Source organism: Megalobrama amblycephala, linkage group LG16 (assembly GCF_018812025.1).
Source record: "Megalobrama amblycephala isolate DHTTF-2021 linkage group LG16, ASM1881202v1, whole genome shotgun sequence".
In the NCBI taxonomy this organism is placed as follows: domain Eukaryota; kingdom Metazoa; phylum Chordata; class Actinopteri; order Cypriniformes; family Xenocyprididae; genus Megalobrama; species Megalobrama amblycephala.
The window spans coordinates 16,987,291-17,002,063 of NC_063059.1; the positions used below are offsets into that span (position 1 = coordinate 16,987,291).

General features: G+C 34.7%; 2 protein-coding genes across 5 annotated transcripts in view; both read right to left on the bottom strand.

The window, feature by feature from the left end:
• fndc3a (fibronectin type III domain containing 3A) overlaps positions 1 to 3,272 on the bottom strand; it is a 98,520-nt gene extending 95,248 nt beyond the window's left edge. The window contains exon 1 of one of the 3 annotated variants that reach the window (XM_048162013.1): positions 2,895 to 3,272. The gene's annotated coding sequence lies outside the window, so the exon portion shown is untranslated. Of the gene's footprint in view, positions 1 to 2,407; positions 2,583 to 2,894 lie in introns of those variants that run through there. The other 2 variants (XM_048162016.1, XM_048162014.1) reach the window with 2 other exon arrangements.
• A 5,878-nt stretch (positions 3,273 to 9,150) lies between these two features.
• Positions 9,151 to 14,415, bottom strand: LOC125249720 (cysteinyl leukotriene receptor 2-like). Of its 2 annotated transcripts, none has more exons than XM_048162060.1 (2): positions 10,927 to 10,977; positions 9,151 to 10,621 (listed from the first exon to the last, which is right to left on the bottom strand). In XM_048162060.1, the coding sequence occupies exon 2, from the start codon at positions 10,603 to 10,605 to the stop codon at positions 9,565 to 9,567; it is 1,041 nt and encodes a 346-aa protein (XP_048018017.1). In that variant the 5' UTR covers positions 10,606 to 10,621; positions 10,927 to 10,977; the 3' UTR covers positions 9,151 to 9,564. The 2 variants fall into 2 exon arrangements, with proteins under 2 accessions (XP_048018017.1, XP_048018016.1); XM_048162059.1 differs by lacking the exon at positions 10,927 to 10,977 and adding an exon at positions 14,195 to 14,415 and having other exon boundaries at positions 9,152 to 10,621.
• Between the last annotated feature and the right edge of the window lie 358 nt (positions 14,416 to 14,773).

Here is a 14,773-nt window from a genome sequence, read left to right on the forward strand (position 1 = left end):
GCTGTCCACAATGGATACAGTATACAGATGCCCATTTAGTTTCAAGAGTACTCCACATGCTTTAGCTACTCCTGACAACAGAACAAATTTTAACAGTTCAAGTTTAAACAGCCCATTTACACCTGGGCTCTATGCTTACATTTCAATTTTAAAAATTTAGGAGCACAGTCAAATTTAGGAGCACCCTCTGATCAATGACAAAAATTAACCTTCCCATTATGAGGCGATATTTGACTCCTTAGAATGACTTGCCAGGGAATTATTATGATTATTATTATAACCTTTGTAAGGGCATTTTTTCTAACCTTATTAAATGTGTCATCTTTTATGTCAAACTCATACATTTTTATGTATAAATTGAGTTAGAATAATAGGTAACACTTTACAATAGGTTTTCATTTGTTAACAATAGATAATGTATTAACATGAACTAACAATAAGCAATACATTTGTTACAGTGTTTATTAATCTTTGTTAAAGGATTAGTCCCCTTTTAAATAAACCTTTCCTGATAATTTACTCACCCCCATGTCATCCAAGATGTTCATGTCTTTCTTTCGTTAGTCGAAAAAGAAATTAAGGTTTTTGAGGAAAACAATCCAGGATTTTTCTCCATATAGTGGATTTCAATGGCTTCCAACAGGTTGAAGGTCCAAATTGCAGTTTCAGTGCAGCTTCAAATGGCTTTAAACGATACCAGACGAAGAATAAGGGTCTTATCTAGCGAAACGATTGGTCATTTTCGAAAAAAATACAACCGTTTATGCTTATGCTTATACATATATTATATATAAGCATAAGCATAAACGGTTGTATTTTCTCTCTATACATATATAGAGAGAGAGAGAAAGAGAGAGATATATCTCTGCTTTATATCGGCATCGGCCATCAAAAAATCAATATCGGTCAACCACTAGTCTACTCTCTAATTGATCTCATGCTTTACTTTGATGATCAGTCTGCGCCGCTTCAAGTCGAACACACCAAACATGTTTGTTCGAAGCATTTGACTGCAGATTGTTTTGTAAACGAGGAACAGTGTAATGAAGAGTTCGCAAAGAAACTTATTGAAATATAAAGGAGCCAGCTGTACTGGATCAGACAGCAGCTGTAAATGAATGTTTTATATGGATAATATCATTGTAGATATTATACATGTACAATAGTAGTTGGGCACTGGGCGCTGATACTGTTTCCTATGCAAAGACATTAGCCAATCATAACAGTGGCCATTTACTGAAAAGCCTTAAAGGAGACACCCATTAAAAATGGATCATTTCAGACAGCGGGTCAGAATGAGGGCTAAAGATAAGCTTTTTTTGTGAATATTATATAACTTTTCTTGTGAAAACTTTATTAACAGTATAATCAGACTTCAAAGAACATATTAAAATTATTTATTTCTTTTTTAAATACATTAAATAAATCCATGTCATCATGACCTTTTTAAAAAATAATAATACTAGTAGGTGGTGCACAATATTGCCAGGAAGGAATTACTGAACATTTCTGGCATCTGGTGGTAAATTGGAATATAACAGGGAATGAAGATTTACTGAGTAGATTTTTAAAGGTAAAGTGTGTTTTTTTTTACAAGATACTTTCTAACTTGGTGTAGTATGTAGAATAAACTACAAGAAAGACATTTATAAGCTGAATCCTGTTGCACTTTCAAAACACCACAGCGTTTGGGGTGAGACTGTCTGTTTGTCCAACCAATGGAGGACAAGGGGACAATAATAATAATAATTGTTTTAACTCTGAATTTGATGACACTAGTGGTGCAGAAATGCATACTTAAAATTTAATAATAGAAGCCCAAACTACACACAATACAACACAGTTCAGAGCAATAATTAGTCAATTAATTCAAAAATCAATAAAAATAATTTGGTCAACAGTGCCTAAACTTAAAGGCTGATTTTTAGGTATTAAAACTGATGCATTGAGAAACTACTAGTTTACTGTTACTAAAATTGATGTAGGCTAATCACTTTATATTAATCCAACTTGGAGGAGCACAATGAAAACAAAAAAAGTGGCAGTGTGACCGTCTCAAAACATAGCGAGCTGTCTATCTAGAAAACGTTGTTGGGTACTTCGAAGCATCTGAATCAAACATTTTTGGGGCATCAACTTTCTAATAAAACATTTTAGACATTCAAATAGAACATTTTTTTTGGGGGGGGAGAGACTACAGGCGACTTCGAACTGAACATTTCTGTGCATCACAGGGTTCGAACCTAACATTTAACCTCCGAATTGAACGTTCAAATATAAAGATTTCGAAACGCAAGAACGTTCGAAACCAATTTTTTATTATTAAAGATGTCTTCGAACTTTGTACCTAAACATGTTGAACATTTTAGGCGCAAAGTTAAAGTTTAAATTGAACAATTTTGCTCACCATCACAGGCGCCCCTCCAACCGAACACTTTCAGAACATCACACATGCATAAGAACGTTCGAACTGAACACTGTTAGATATCACAGATATGTAAACGCAGAAATACTTTTTTTTATTTAACAAGACTATGAAGAGCAAACCTGCTGCATGCACCCACGCTGCCCAAACATGCAGTCTAGCTAGAAAGCTCAGTAGCTTTTGAGACACGGCCAGAGTGAGTATAGTGACTGCAGCAGTATTTAATCTGCAGCTCTGTGATCAGATGACGTTGACGTGTGCACTTCAGGCCCTACTCTATTTCTTTCATATAGACTTTTAAACCATATACTGAATCATTGCACATTAAAAGTGGCCCTAAAGGGAGATCTCTTACACAATCAAGTCTACATGCGTGGAGTAAATAAACACACATTCACTCTAGCAAACATATGCAGTGCAAATGCACATTTAGTAAATCCAAATCATTTGCAAACGTGAATCGACTCACCAACAGCTCGTTCCGCTTTTTATATCTTATTTTCTCGATCACTCCTCTTCTTCAGGTTGATGTGTATGTGAGGAGGCTTTAAAAGCACTAGGCCAGTGTGTGTGTGTGATCTGGATCTCTATAAGCTACGTGGCTCTTTCACACTTGAATATTACACCAGTTTAGTCTCAACCCGTGTCCACTCGCTTTTTCCAACGTCGGAAAATGTCCAGGGCTCGAGACAGATGACGAATTTCCAAAGCAAACAACTTTTCCCCGCAAGTGTTGTTAGTTTTCACGGCCACCTCCATCCATAGCGAGCACAGGCTCTTCAAGCTTCTGGATAATCGCCATCATTTTCCGCTCAAGAATGTACACACACGTCACTGCGCATGCGTATCACAACCGCGTCGAATTTCATTATATTCCTCTTTAGTTATGCTATATATGCTCGGGGTTTTTTGTTTGTTTGTTTTCTGACGTGTTGATGACGGGGGAAATCGAAACTGACATAAAGGCTGCATAGAGGAAAACATCTATATAGATATAACAGATATCTGGTTATATTAACTGTTATATTAAAGTATTCTGTTATAAATATGCTAGGCCTATTACAATTATTTGTCATGGCACTAGAACATGACTTTTGAAATTCAAATGTCACATCTCCGACTACCTGAAATGTCTTTAGAGGTTTCAGTGTTCCTCATTGTAACCGACAGATGGCGCCACTTGTTGCGTAATCAGAGCCACTCCTACAGGGGGAGCCCTCACGGTAAGTTTACAAATGCAATGCTTCTGGATCTCTTTTTTATTTAACTTTAACAAAATAAACTTTCATAATGGTATTCGTAAGTGTAAAAGAAAAAAGATTAAGCATGAAAAATGTCTACAAAGAAAATCACTTTTAAATATGTAGCCTACACATAAAGAATTTACACAGAATTAACACAAAATTGTATTTAATTATTTAATTATTTTTTTATTTATTGTCATTCAACAACACTGTAAATATGACATGATTTCTGGAAAATGTATAGTCAGTGACTGAACCTTTGTTTCCAACCAGTAAGACTTATCTTCTCAGAAAATATTTTAAGATTTTAAGATTAATAAAATACATACAATTATAAATATGATTAAAAATAAATAAATAAATAAATAGATCAAATAAAATGGAAACAATGCTAGCAGAGAAAATCAAACTAATCAGACTTCAACAGAATAATCAAAATGTTCTCAAATGTCACATTTTTAGTCAAAAGAAAAACATTTCAGTGAGTTTACCTCAGTCAGAAAAAATGTGAGAGAAAATGAGCCCCAAAACCATTGTTTATAGATAAAAAAAGAAAAAATGGTAATATAATCCATAGCCTTATTAGAAGCGTCAGTATAGTAGCATATATTGCCGTTTAAATGAAAAGACTGTGCAAAAACAGGGGGTTAAAGGTTGGTATGAAATTGAGGTTGCGATAGTCTTTTCTTTCCTATTGTGATGTACAAACGCCTTCTTGAATAAGAACAAATGCAGCAGACCAGGGGTGCGTTTCCCAAAGCGAACTATGGTCGTAAGTTCCGTCGTTACCAATAGAGTTCAATGGGACTTGAGAGACCATAGTTCACCAACGATGCTTTCGGGAAACGCACCCAAGGTTGGTTCAGGGGTACACACCTTAAATAACTTGCGTTCGCAACAAGTCTGGGGTGCGTTTCCCAAAGCGAACTATGGTCGCAAGTTCCGTCGTTACCAATAGAGTTCAATGGGACTTGCGACCATGGTTCACCAACGATGCTTTCGGGAAACTCACCCCTGATCTGTGAAATTTGCTTAGCACATGCGTATTAGCGCCCTCTTCGATCGTGTGAAATTTCAAGTACTCTTCTCCAGTCCGAAGATATCGGCGAAAGTTTTTTTTCTAAGGTAATTTTTTCACTTCACCATGTCCCTTCTAGCTTCTCATCCTTACATGACTGTTTAAATTAACTTACATTTTCGTAAACTTTAATCTGTGCTCTAAACACTGACATATTGCATGATTTTGTGTCATGCAAGGTCATCGTAAAATCTAGAGAAATGTTCGAGGTGGTCAGCGGGGTACAGTTGAGACACAGTGTATCAAATGTACCCGCACCATAGAATCCTATTGCGGCACATGCAGTTTAGTTGCACAATGTAAGATCTATTAAGATCTATTAATCTATTAAAATTAATAGATTTCATCAGTTTTATTATTGCTGTTTGCAGTTGTTCAGTGATTTTTACTGTTACTCAACTTTTCAACTATTAATATTAAAATTATGAACTGAAATTAAATATTGTATTGCTGTTTGCCATTACTGTACAATGTTTTACAAATAGAAACAAAATAATCAAATAAAATACTAAATGGAAAAAAAACTGTTAAATTCTCATTTTTAAAGGTATTTTACATTTGAATTGGTTAGGCAGCTTTACAGCATTCCGGATGGGTGTCTCAACTGTACTAGGGTACTGTTCCAACTGTACCTGACTGTTCCCGACATGGATACAGTTGGAACAAAAAAGCTTCTTGTGTTTATGAGCTAATTGTGAAAAATATGACCTACTTATGGATGTTAATAATTAATAATATTTTAGTAGACAAGTAAAGGAAATGTCATATGAAAAATAATTTCTTTTCAGTCCCATAGTTTTGGTGTGGTAACGGTGAAAGCAAAAAGTGTACCAACTGTACCTGGTCTACCCTAGGACTTGATTTCGTCCATGGGGAATTGATTGAATGGTTGCGGTTTGCCATTGGTCGATCTCATGTGAGTGATCATCAGAGATGAGCAGCAAGAGGGAGGGGAAGTTATTTTGATTAGGCTAATTATTAAGAGGGCACATGAACGGAAAAAAAAAAGATGCTAAACAAGTTAAAGATGCCACTTAGAGACTTCACATCACAAACACACACAAAAAAGCCAGTTATAGTTGAGAAGTGTATACATTATTGTTTTAAATAAATCCTATAGAATTTTGCAATCAAGTTTATGTCTGAGAGTGTCTTTATGTGGGTGCATGCATATATTCATCACAGAATCCTGAAAAAAAATATTCCTCAAAAATATGAAGCAGCACAACTGTTTTCAACATTTATAATAATAATAATAAATGTTTCTTGAGCAGTATATCAGCATATTACAGTGATTAAGGATCATGACACTGTAGACTGGAGTAATGATGCTGAAAACTCAGTTTTGATCACAGGGATAAATTACAGTAATCAACATTTGAAGTGGATCAAAACCTTTCATCAAAGTTGTCTTAACTTTTTTGATCCACTTCAAATGTTGACTACTATATGTTAAAACATATTCAAATAGAAAAGAGTTATTTTAATCAGTGTTTTTTCATATAGGCCTATATATATATATATATATATATATATATATATATATATATATATATATATATATATATATATATATATATATATATATATATATATATATATATTATTTTTATGGAAAATTATTGTATTGCATTTATGCTGCCTTGAAAAAGTCAGTAAACAAAAGCTCTTTAAAATTAAATTAATAAAATAATAAAAAAGTATTCCATTTATTTCAGATCTACCTGTTTTGCTGAAATATGGCAAAAAAAAACAAAAAACAAAAAAAAAAACTGTTGAGTGAGATGATGAAGTAAAAACTGCACCATTTCTTCAACGGTTCAACTGTCAGTGTGTTGACCGCTTCTGTGAACCGGCAGGGGGCGCCATCGTGTCGTCGTGTAAACGCGTGCCTCTGACGTCTGCCTCATGAATATTTCCGTTTTCTCAGTCTCTTTGGTACATTTCTCAGATCTCACCTGAAGTTCTCAAAACTACTTGTTCAGCCTTCACATCATCTAGTCACTTGTGCACATAATAAAAGCAATTTATTTTGAACAAGCTGCAAATGCTACAGTTGTCTGCTGTCCTACGTTATCAATTGCTTGTCATGTTGCTTAAAATTTAGCCCAAACTGGTTCCCTGCTGAATAGTCTTGCGTAAGTCATTAAATGCAAAATGGTTGAACTAGTTGTCATAATGCGTCAAGTATATTTTCTATAGGCTACATTGTAAGGATTTTGAGCAAGTTACAGGCTTTTGCCGGCATACCATTTTGTGGTGCTTTTTGTACGAATTGTTTCGAGAAATGAACTTACTGGTTTGCAAATGTTAAGGAGAAATATACCAAAACGACTGAAAAAAAAAGAAAGAAAAAAAAAAAGTAAGCACTTCAAAAATAGACTAGCTTCCTGCAGGTGGAGCTGCAGCTAATGTTTTGAGATATTCAAGTGATTCAAGTTGATTTCCATGCAAAAGTAAAAACTTGTTGCGCAATTATCTGATTCATGTATAAAAGAACACTGATGTGTTACAGCTAATATTTAAGCATTTCCACCAGCTAACTGATGATTTATTTGCTTTTGTAATTTCCAAATGTTGCATTCAAATATTTTTACTTTTCAGTAAACACAATATTTATAAATATGATATATCTGATATAACATTTTATTTGATATGTGCACAGCAGCATATATTGTTGATGTTTGGACAGACTCCAAATTCAGCATGAGTCCAACCTTATAGTAGTTAAGTAAACAACTGTAATTTGGAAATAATTCTATAACATGGGGCAATCAAGCAATAAAACACAGGTGGATTAAAAAAGAACCTCACCTATAGGTGCAGTAATCAGTTACAAAATAAAATACACAAAATGCTGCTATAATTATTTTATAATCATAGATTTATGACACATATAATTCATAAATTTAATACAATTATAACAGTTGTAGTAAAAAACAAATCATATCATAAATGACACTGCATAATGAGAAATAATTAGAATACTAATTAATTCCATCAATAGGCAGATCAGTTTAGGAGTTCAGTTTTGTATTATTTACAGTTATGGTACATTGGATAGATAGATAGATAGATAGATAGATAGATAGATAGATAGATAGATAGATAGATAGATAGATAGATAGATAGATAGATAGATAGATAGATAGATCTTTGAAATATTTACAACATTATGACATGAACAATAAGTGATAGACATCAAAACAAGTCTTTTGACTGGGAAAGATATTACCAGTACTAAATCTGTACACATGTAGCACTTTCTGTCAAGTAGGTCTTTACAAAAATACAATAAATTACTAAAGTATGTTTTCTAGAAGGGTATTAAGTGTCTTTTTATAGCTCAGGACAATTTTGGTTTGTTTAAAAATTCATTTTGACTCAAATTTTTGTTCTGAAATTCACTGATATCACCTTAACACTGCTTGTGTTTATATAAGTCTGTGTGGACTTATATGGACTTATATAAACACCAGTGTTAATTTAACACTGAGATTTTTGCTGATAGTTCACTCAGAAACACAAAGGAAATGTTTTTGTCCATATAACAAAAGTTAAAAGGCTGATTTTGAGATTACCTATCTGTAAAAAAAGAAACAACTGAACCAATGTTGATAATAAAATGAAGTTTAGACATTGTAAGACACTGTCTAAAACACATCTTTTTCTTCAGGAGAAACATCCAAAAAGCAGAAGACTCCTACATCTCTATGAGAAACAACTGAGATATTTTAAATATCTAAGTAATATTTGAGAAATATTTTAAAGAGATCTCCTTTATCTCCTTGGGATTTCGCATAAAAAACACTCTGAGGAAACACCAAGATGTGCAAAATATGTTAAAAAAATGCTCAATTTTTTTTTATTATCCGATAAGAAGACCTGCACATAAACTACAATGAAAACACTTTTTCCAAATAAATTCTTCCACACTCTAAAAATGCTGGGTTAAAAACAACCCAAGTTGGGTTGAAAATGGACAAACCCAGCGGTTGGGTTAAATGTTTGCCCAACCTGCTGGGTAGTTTTATTTAAACCAACTATTGTTTAAAAATTGCTATATGGCTAGCTTAAAATGAACCCAAAATAGTTGGGAAATTAAAAACCAGATGCAATTAGAGGCAACAATAATAGACAAAAGGTGAATGTTTATTAATAAGCTTTAATATTTTATTAATATAAATTTAATAGTTTAATAGTTTATTAATATACATTTATTAATAAGCAATTTAATAAATGTTTATTGTTTAATAATTATTCATTGAACATTAATAAATGTTCATTTCCAACATACTTTGGGTTAATTTTAATTAAGCAATACAGTAATTTTTAAACAATAGTTGAGTTAAATAAAACTACCCAGCAGGTTGGGCAAACATTTAACCCTACCGCTGGGTTAAAACAACCCAATTGCTGGGTTTGTCCATTTTCAACCCAACTTGGGTTGTTTTTAACCCAGCATTTTTTAGAGTGCATGTACAACATTCCTCCAGAGATCATGTGATTTGCATTCAACTAGCCAGCAGACCATTCATATTGCACACCATCTAATATGTTGTTTTAGTCATTCTGAAATTACAGAGCCGAAGTCTGTCCTCAGAAGGATTTGGTGAATTACCTATTTTGTTCTTTTGAACACAAACACTGCTTTATTCGCTATTGTAATGTTTTATGCAATATTCACAGTAGTTCAGTTCATGGAAACATGGATATTGTGGCTTTCTGGAGGTTAATTGAGTTCTTCCAGCATGGGACCACAGATGTCGTTGTTTTCCAAGAAATTCCCTATCAAGTCCCGACAGGTTCCAAGCACTCTATATCCGTCTGAATCGTCGCTCTATGTCACTGTTTATCTTCTCCGACACTTTCACATTCTGTTCAATTATACAACTCTGTCTTCTGGGTGTATGCTGTCGCCAAAAGCTAATAAAGTTTTCCCCTACGAAAAAGAAAAGCAGCGGATCCAGGCAACTGTTTCCGGAAGCCAGACAGTGTGTGATGACCGCAGCCTTTCTCAGGCTTTGAATATAATGGCAGGACTCTCCGTAACCTTTGTTTCTAATGTTCATCTCCGCCTCCAAAAACAGAGTTCGGACGACGTGATACGGCATAAAGCATGTGAGGAAAATCAGCAGAACTATGATCACGAGAGAACAGGACTTCTTGTGATTCAACTGAGATCTTTTATTCTGCCTGGTCTTCTTGAGCTTAAGCAAATAGAAGGCTGCAAAAATGTAACAGACCGAAATGACCGCGAAGGGCATAATGAAGCCTAAAAACAAGACGCCTCGATTCAACACGATAATGATCTTCAAATTGGACGGGTTCAGTTCCAGGCATTTGATCCGTTCAGATTCTACCTGAATTCCGGCTCCCAGAAGCGGGATGGACATCAGGGATACGATCAGCCAGATGACGATACTTATCGCCCAGGCTCTCCGAGAATTTTGCCAGCGCACGTATGCGAATGGCTTCACGATGGCCACGAAGCGAACCATGCTCAGAACCGCGAGGAAGTAGACACTGCCATACATGTTGATATAGAAGACGTAGGACATGATCCGACAGGTGATGTCTCCGAAGACCCAGTTGGAATCCATGAGATAGTAAGCGGCTCGGAAGGGCAAAGAGCACACCATCATCAGATCAGATATAAGGAGATTGAGCATGAGGATGTTGACTGGAGAAAAAGATGCCTTTCTTCTCAATGCAGAGGAAATGAAGAAGAACAGGGACATGAGGTTGCCAACAAGCCCAAGGGAAAAGATGAACAGATAGACAATTGGGTAGACGGTGTTCTTGAATTCACTGATGGTGCAGTTATTCGTGTTATTCCATTCATTCTGATGCCCCATGGTTGGGTCGGGAATTCTGTGAACAAGACATACAGTAAATCAAACAGATCACATTTATGACTGATACGGAATTTGAATCATTTTCAAATTAGACAGCCTAATGGTTGTATGTTCAATTTCAGTCACTATGTCCCAAGGGTGAATTTTGATTAAAACAGATTTTAAACTTTATTTCGCAATCTTTTTACAATGCCTTTATCATATACAGTTTTTCCTCAATCGCTTTGGCTCAATTTTCAAATGAGAATTATTTGTCTCAAAACAGTAAGTTCAAGGGATAGTTTGCCCAAAAATAAGGAAAAAATGTCATAATTTACTCACCCTCAAACAAAAGAAGATATTTTAAAGAATGTCAGTATTCAAGCAGATGACAGAAGCCACTGACTTCCAAAAAAACTATGGAAGTCAAAGGCTTCCAACAACTGTCTGGTTACCAACATTCTTCAAAATATCTTCTTCTTTGTTCAGCAAAAGAAAGAAACTCATACAGGTTTGAAACAACATGAGGGTGAGTAAATTATGACAATTTTCATTTTTGGGTGAACTATCTCTTTAAAATTCACCTTTGATCATCAAAATTACATATTTAAACTTTTTTTTTTTTTCCTGTGAAAATGACTCTTTCATGCCTTAAAATGGCTTGAATGGAACTTTATTTGGTAGTGGAGCCATGAATATGTAAATTGGTCTCCGCCTCCACTCAATCACACCAGCTCGGACAACCCAACTGTTGTAAATGCTAAACGTGGAAATTTTGGTTTAATCCAGCCATATATGTTTGAACCTGAAACTGTTTCAGAAGTAGAAGAGGAAGAGTGAATTATACAGAGTTGATGTGTCAGAATGGGAATGCGTTTTATGTTTCGCTCTCTACAACATCTGACACATAACGATAATTCCCATATCTCGCTCCTCAAGTGAACTATATTAGCTCATTAATTTAGGGAATAGTGAATGAGAGTATAGTAAATTATTTCGAACAGAGCTTGTAGAGTGTCCTGCAGAGTTTAGCTCCAAGTAAATTGTGGGTGAGTAAATTATCAGGAAATTGTAATTCTGAAGTGCACATGACATCTGTGTCTGTGTTCTTTAATTTCATTTTCATTAACTACATTTTTTCAGGCAGTTGTGGCCTAATGGCCCTTGGTCCTTGGAGTCGGACTTGTAACTCGAAGGTCACACGTTCGAGACTCCGGCAGGAAATGTAGGTGATGGGAGTAAATGAACAACACTCTCTTCCACTCTCATTACCCACACCTGAGGTCCCCTTGAGCAAGGCACCAAACCCTCAATTGCTTCCCGGGTGCCGCAGCAAAAATAGCTTTCCACTGCTTTGGGTGTGTGTGTTCAATTCTCACTGCTGTGTGTGTGCACTTGGATGGGTGAAATACAGAGCACAAATTCCGAGTATGGGACACCATACTTGCCTACACTTAACACCACTTTAGTTTGCACATTGTCAGTAAATCACCCGCAGAGCTTTTTGTCATTTCCCATCGCCACTTTTATGGGTTTGTGGTCTCACGATAATTTGCCCTGTTGAGATAATACTGGCCCTTAGTTTCGTGTTCACACCAGATTTGAATTTCTTAATTGTTTAAGCAAATTGCCCAGTTTTGGGTGCGTGATTTATTTATTTATTTTTTCCCTCAAACCAGTTCAGCGGAAATCCCTCCCTGGAGCTGATTCTAAAGATTTCATTTGTCATGTTAATCACAGTGACGATTGCCTACACCAAACACTGATCCCTAAACCTCACAGTAACCTCAGCCAATGAAATTCGTTTCAGGCTGGAATTTCCGCTGAACTGGTTTGGGGAAAAAAAATTCAGTTTGATACATGCTCCAAACTACTGATTTGAAATAAAAGATTCGTAAAGCTTCAAAACTTCATGAAGCAGTGTTTTGAAATCGCTCATTACTAGATATTGTTGACTAAATTTTGTTTTTTTGGCACACAAAAAGTATTCTTGTCGCTTCATAATATTAAGGTTGAACCACTGTAGTCACATGACTTGTTTTAAATATGTCTTTAGTAGCTTTCTAGGCATTTGAAAGTGTTAATTATCTTGCTGGCAATGCAGGCCTCACTGAGCCATCAGATTTTATGAAAAATATCTTAATTTGTGTTCTGAAGAAGAAAGAAAGTCTTACGGCTGTGGAACGACATGAAGGTGAGTAATTAATGACAGAATTTTCATTTTTGGGTGAACTAACCCTTTAAGACATATAGGGATAGAGACTGTTGAGCCAAAGCAACTGTGAGAACTGTAACTTTGAAAGCAGAGGGGCATGAAAATCCATGATACAGTATGAATTTCATATTTAAATGATGATCTAAACAACGGTTGAAATAAACACAGGCCTACACCATTTCATTATTTACTATGTGAAGATGATTTAGATGAATTTTTCATCTCAGTTGTAACATTATTTCCATCACAAACAATTTAGCTCTTAATAAAGGTTTTACCAAATATTGTGTACTTGTTTATCATGAAGACAGTGAAGAGTTGTAATGTGTGAAGAAAATAATAAAAAATCAAGGTAAATGTCACTTATATTTTACAAATATATGATATTTTATATTGTGCATAGTTTCCAATGAAGCTATAAAAACATTTTTTTCCCTCAGAAATTGCTAGTACACTTTATAAGAATCTGCAAGTAAAACATTGAATTAAACATGAAATGTTAGTATTTTCTTGTAAAACGTATTACGTATTTGTCAAATTATGACAAAAATGGAAATATTGCTTAAATGTGTATATTTAGGATACATAAAATGATGAGAGTTTACCATGACAAAAACAAAGGGGTTGGCCATTTTTTATTCCAAAATGTTAAAAATTGTCATTTCCGCAAAGTCATTTCCACCACAGATTTCTGCTGAACGCAGAACATCATTTACAATGTAGCAGACATGCTCATCATTTGTGTCCACTGTTGGACATATCTAAATAACTAAATAATTGGAATATTTTTTTCTTATTTGTATCTAAAACACTAAATAGTCAAAACCATCCTCTATTCATTAGTTGAATCTGGTATTGATTATCCAAGGTTAAATAGATAAGAAAAATGCACATCTGATATCTGCAGTAAATGTACTTAGTGATCAAGGTAAAAGCACAGAGTTTGAGTAAGAATAGCATAATTCAGCGCAGGAACCCAAAGAACTCAACTATGACACAAACTGGATAAATATGTACAGACATGCAAAGAAAAATGCAATGCAAAAGACACTGCAAATGCAATGCAAAACAAAGGAATGTTATGATTTTTTTTTTCAGTTACAGCTGTTGATGTTATTGATAAAAGCCTGTTTAATTCAAAGTCTTGATCACTTAAATGCGACCTTAAAAAACACCAAACACAGCATTTGAACATATACTGTATATTATTGAGCAAAGACCCATAAGGAACAATTTTTTAGATAATTGGTCTAGTTTGCCATGTCTGCCTAAGGGAAGACATATATTCTTTAGCACCGTCTACATATAACAGCAATATCATTATATAATACATATGGTAAAATTACAGTATATGCTTCACTATCGATAGTCCATTGAAACATCTAATGCACGTACCTGTGAAGAAGTTGCCAAAATAATTAAATCCAAAAATTCCAATTACCACAAATATAAGCTAAATCCTATGCATGGACTGGAGAGATGAAGCCACAAAAAGGCATGACTCTACACAACTGCTGCTCCAGAGAAATGACTCGATTTCACAGACTACAGACACACCCAGTCAGTCCTGATCTTCTGCTTGAGATATCAGAAGCGTTATATGCATATAAGCATATCCGGTATACAGATAGATAGATAGAGAGATAGAGAGAGAGAGAGAGAGAGAGAGAGAGAGATAGATAGATAGATAGATAGATAGATAGATAGATAGATAGATAGATAGATAGATAGATAGATAGATAGATAGATAGATTCTTCAATCTTCTTAGTTTTTGGTTATCACACTGTAAAAAATTATTTTCTTGATTTGTTATTACAACAGTCTGTAATCAACTTACGAAACAAGCGTAACTGATGCGATGTCAGTGAATACGGAAGGTGGTCTGGCTAATAATTTTACTTTATAACGTGTTAAATATTTTTCTTACACAAACACATCGCTTCGCTTCAGAAGGCCTTTATTAACCCCCAGAG

What these genes read in the sequence shown, in the direction of transcription:
- LOC125249720 (XM_048162060.1), bottom strand. Translation starts at nt 10,605, where the DNA reads ATGGGGCATCAGAATGAATGGAATAACACGAATAACTGCACCATCAGT.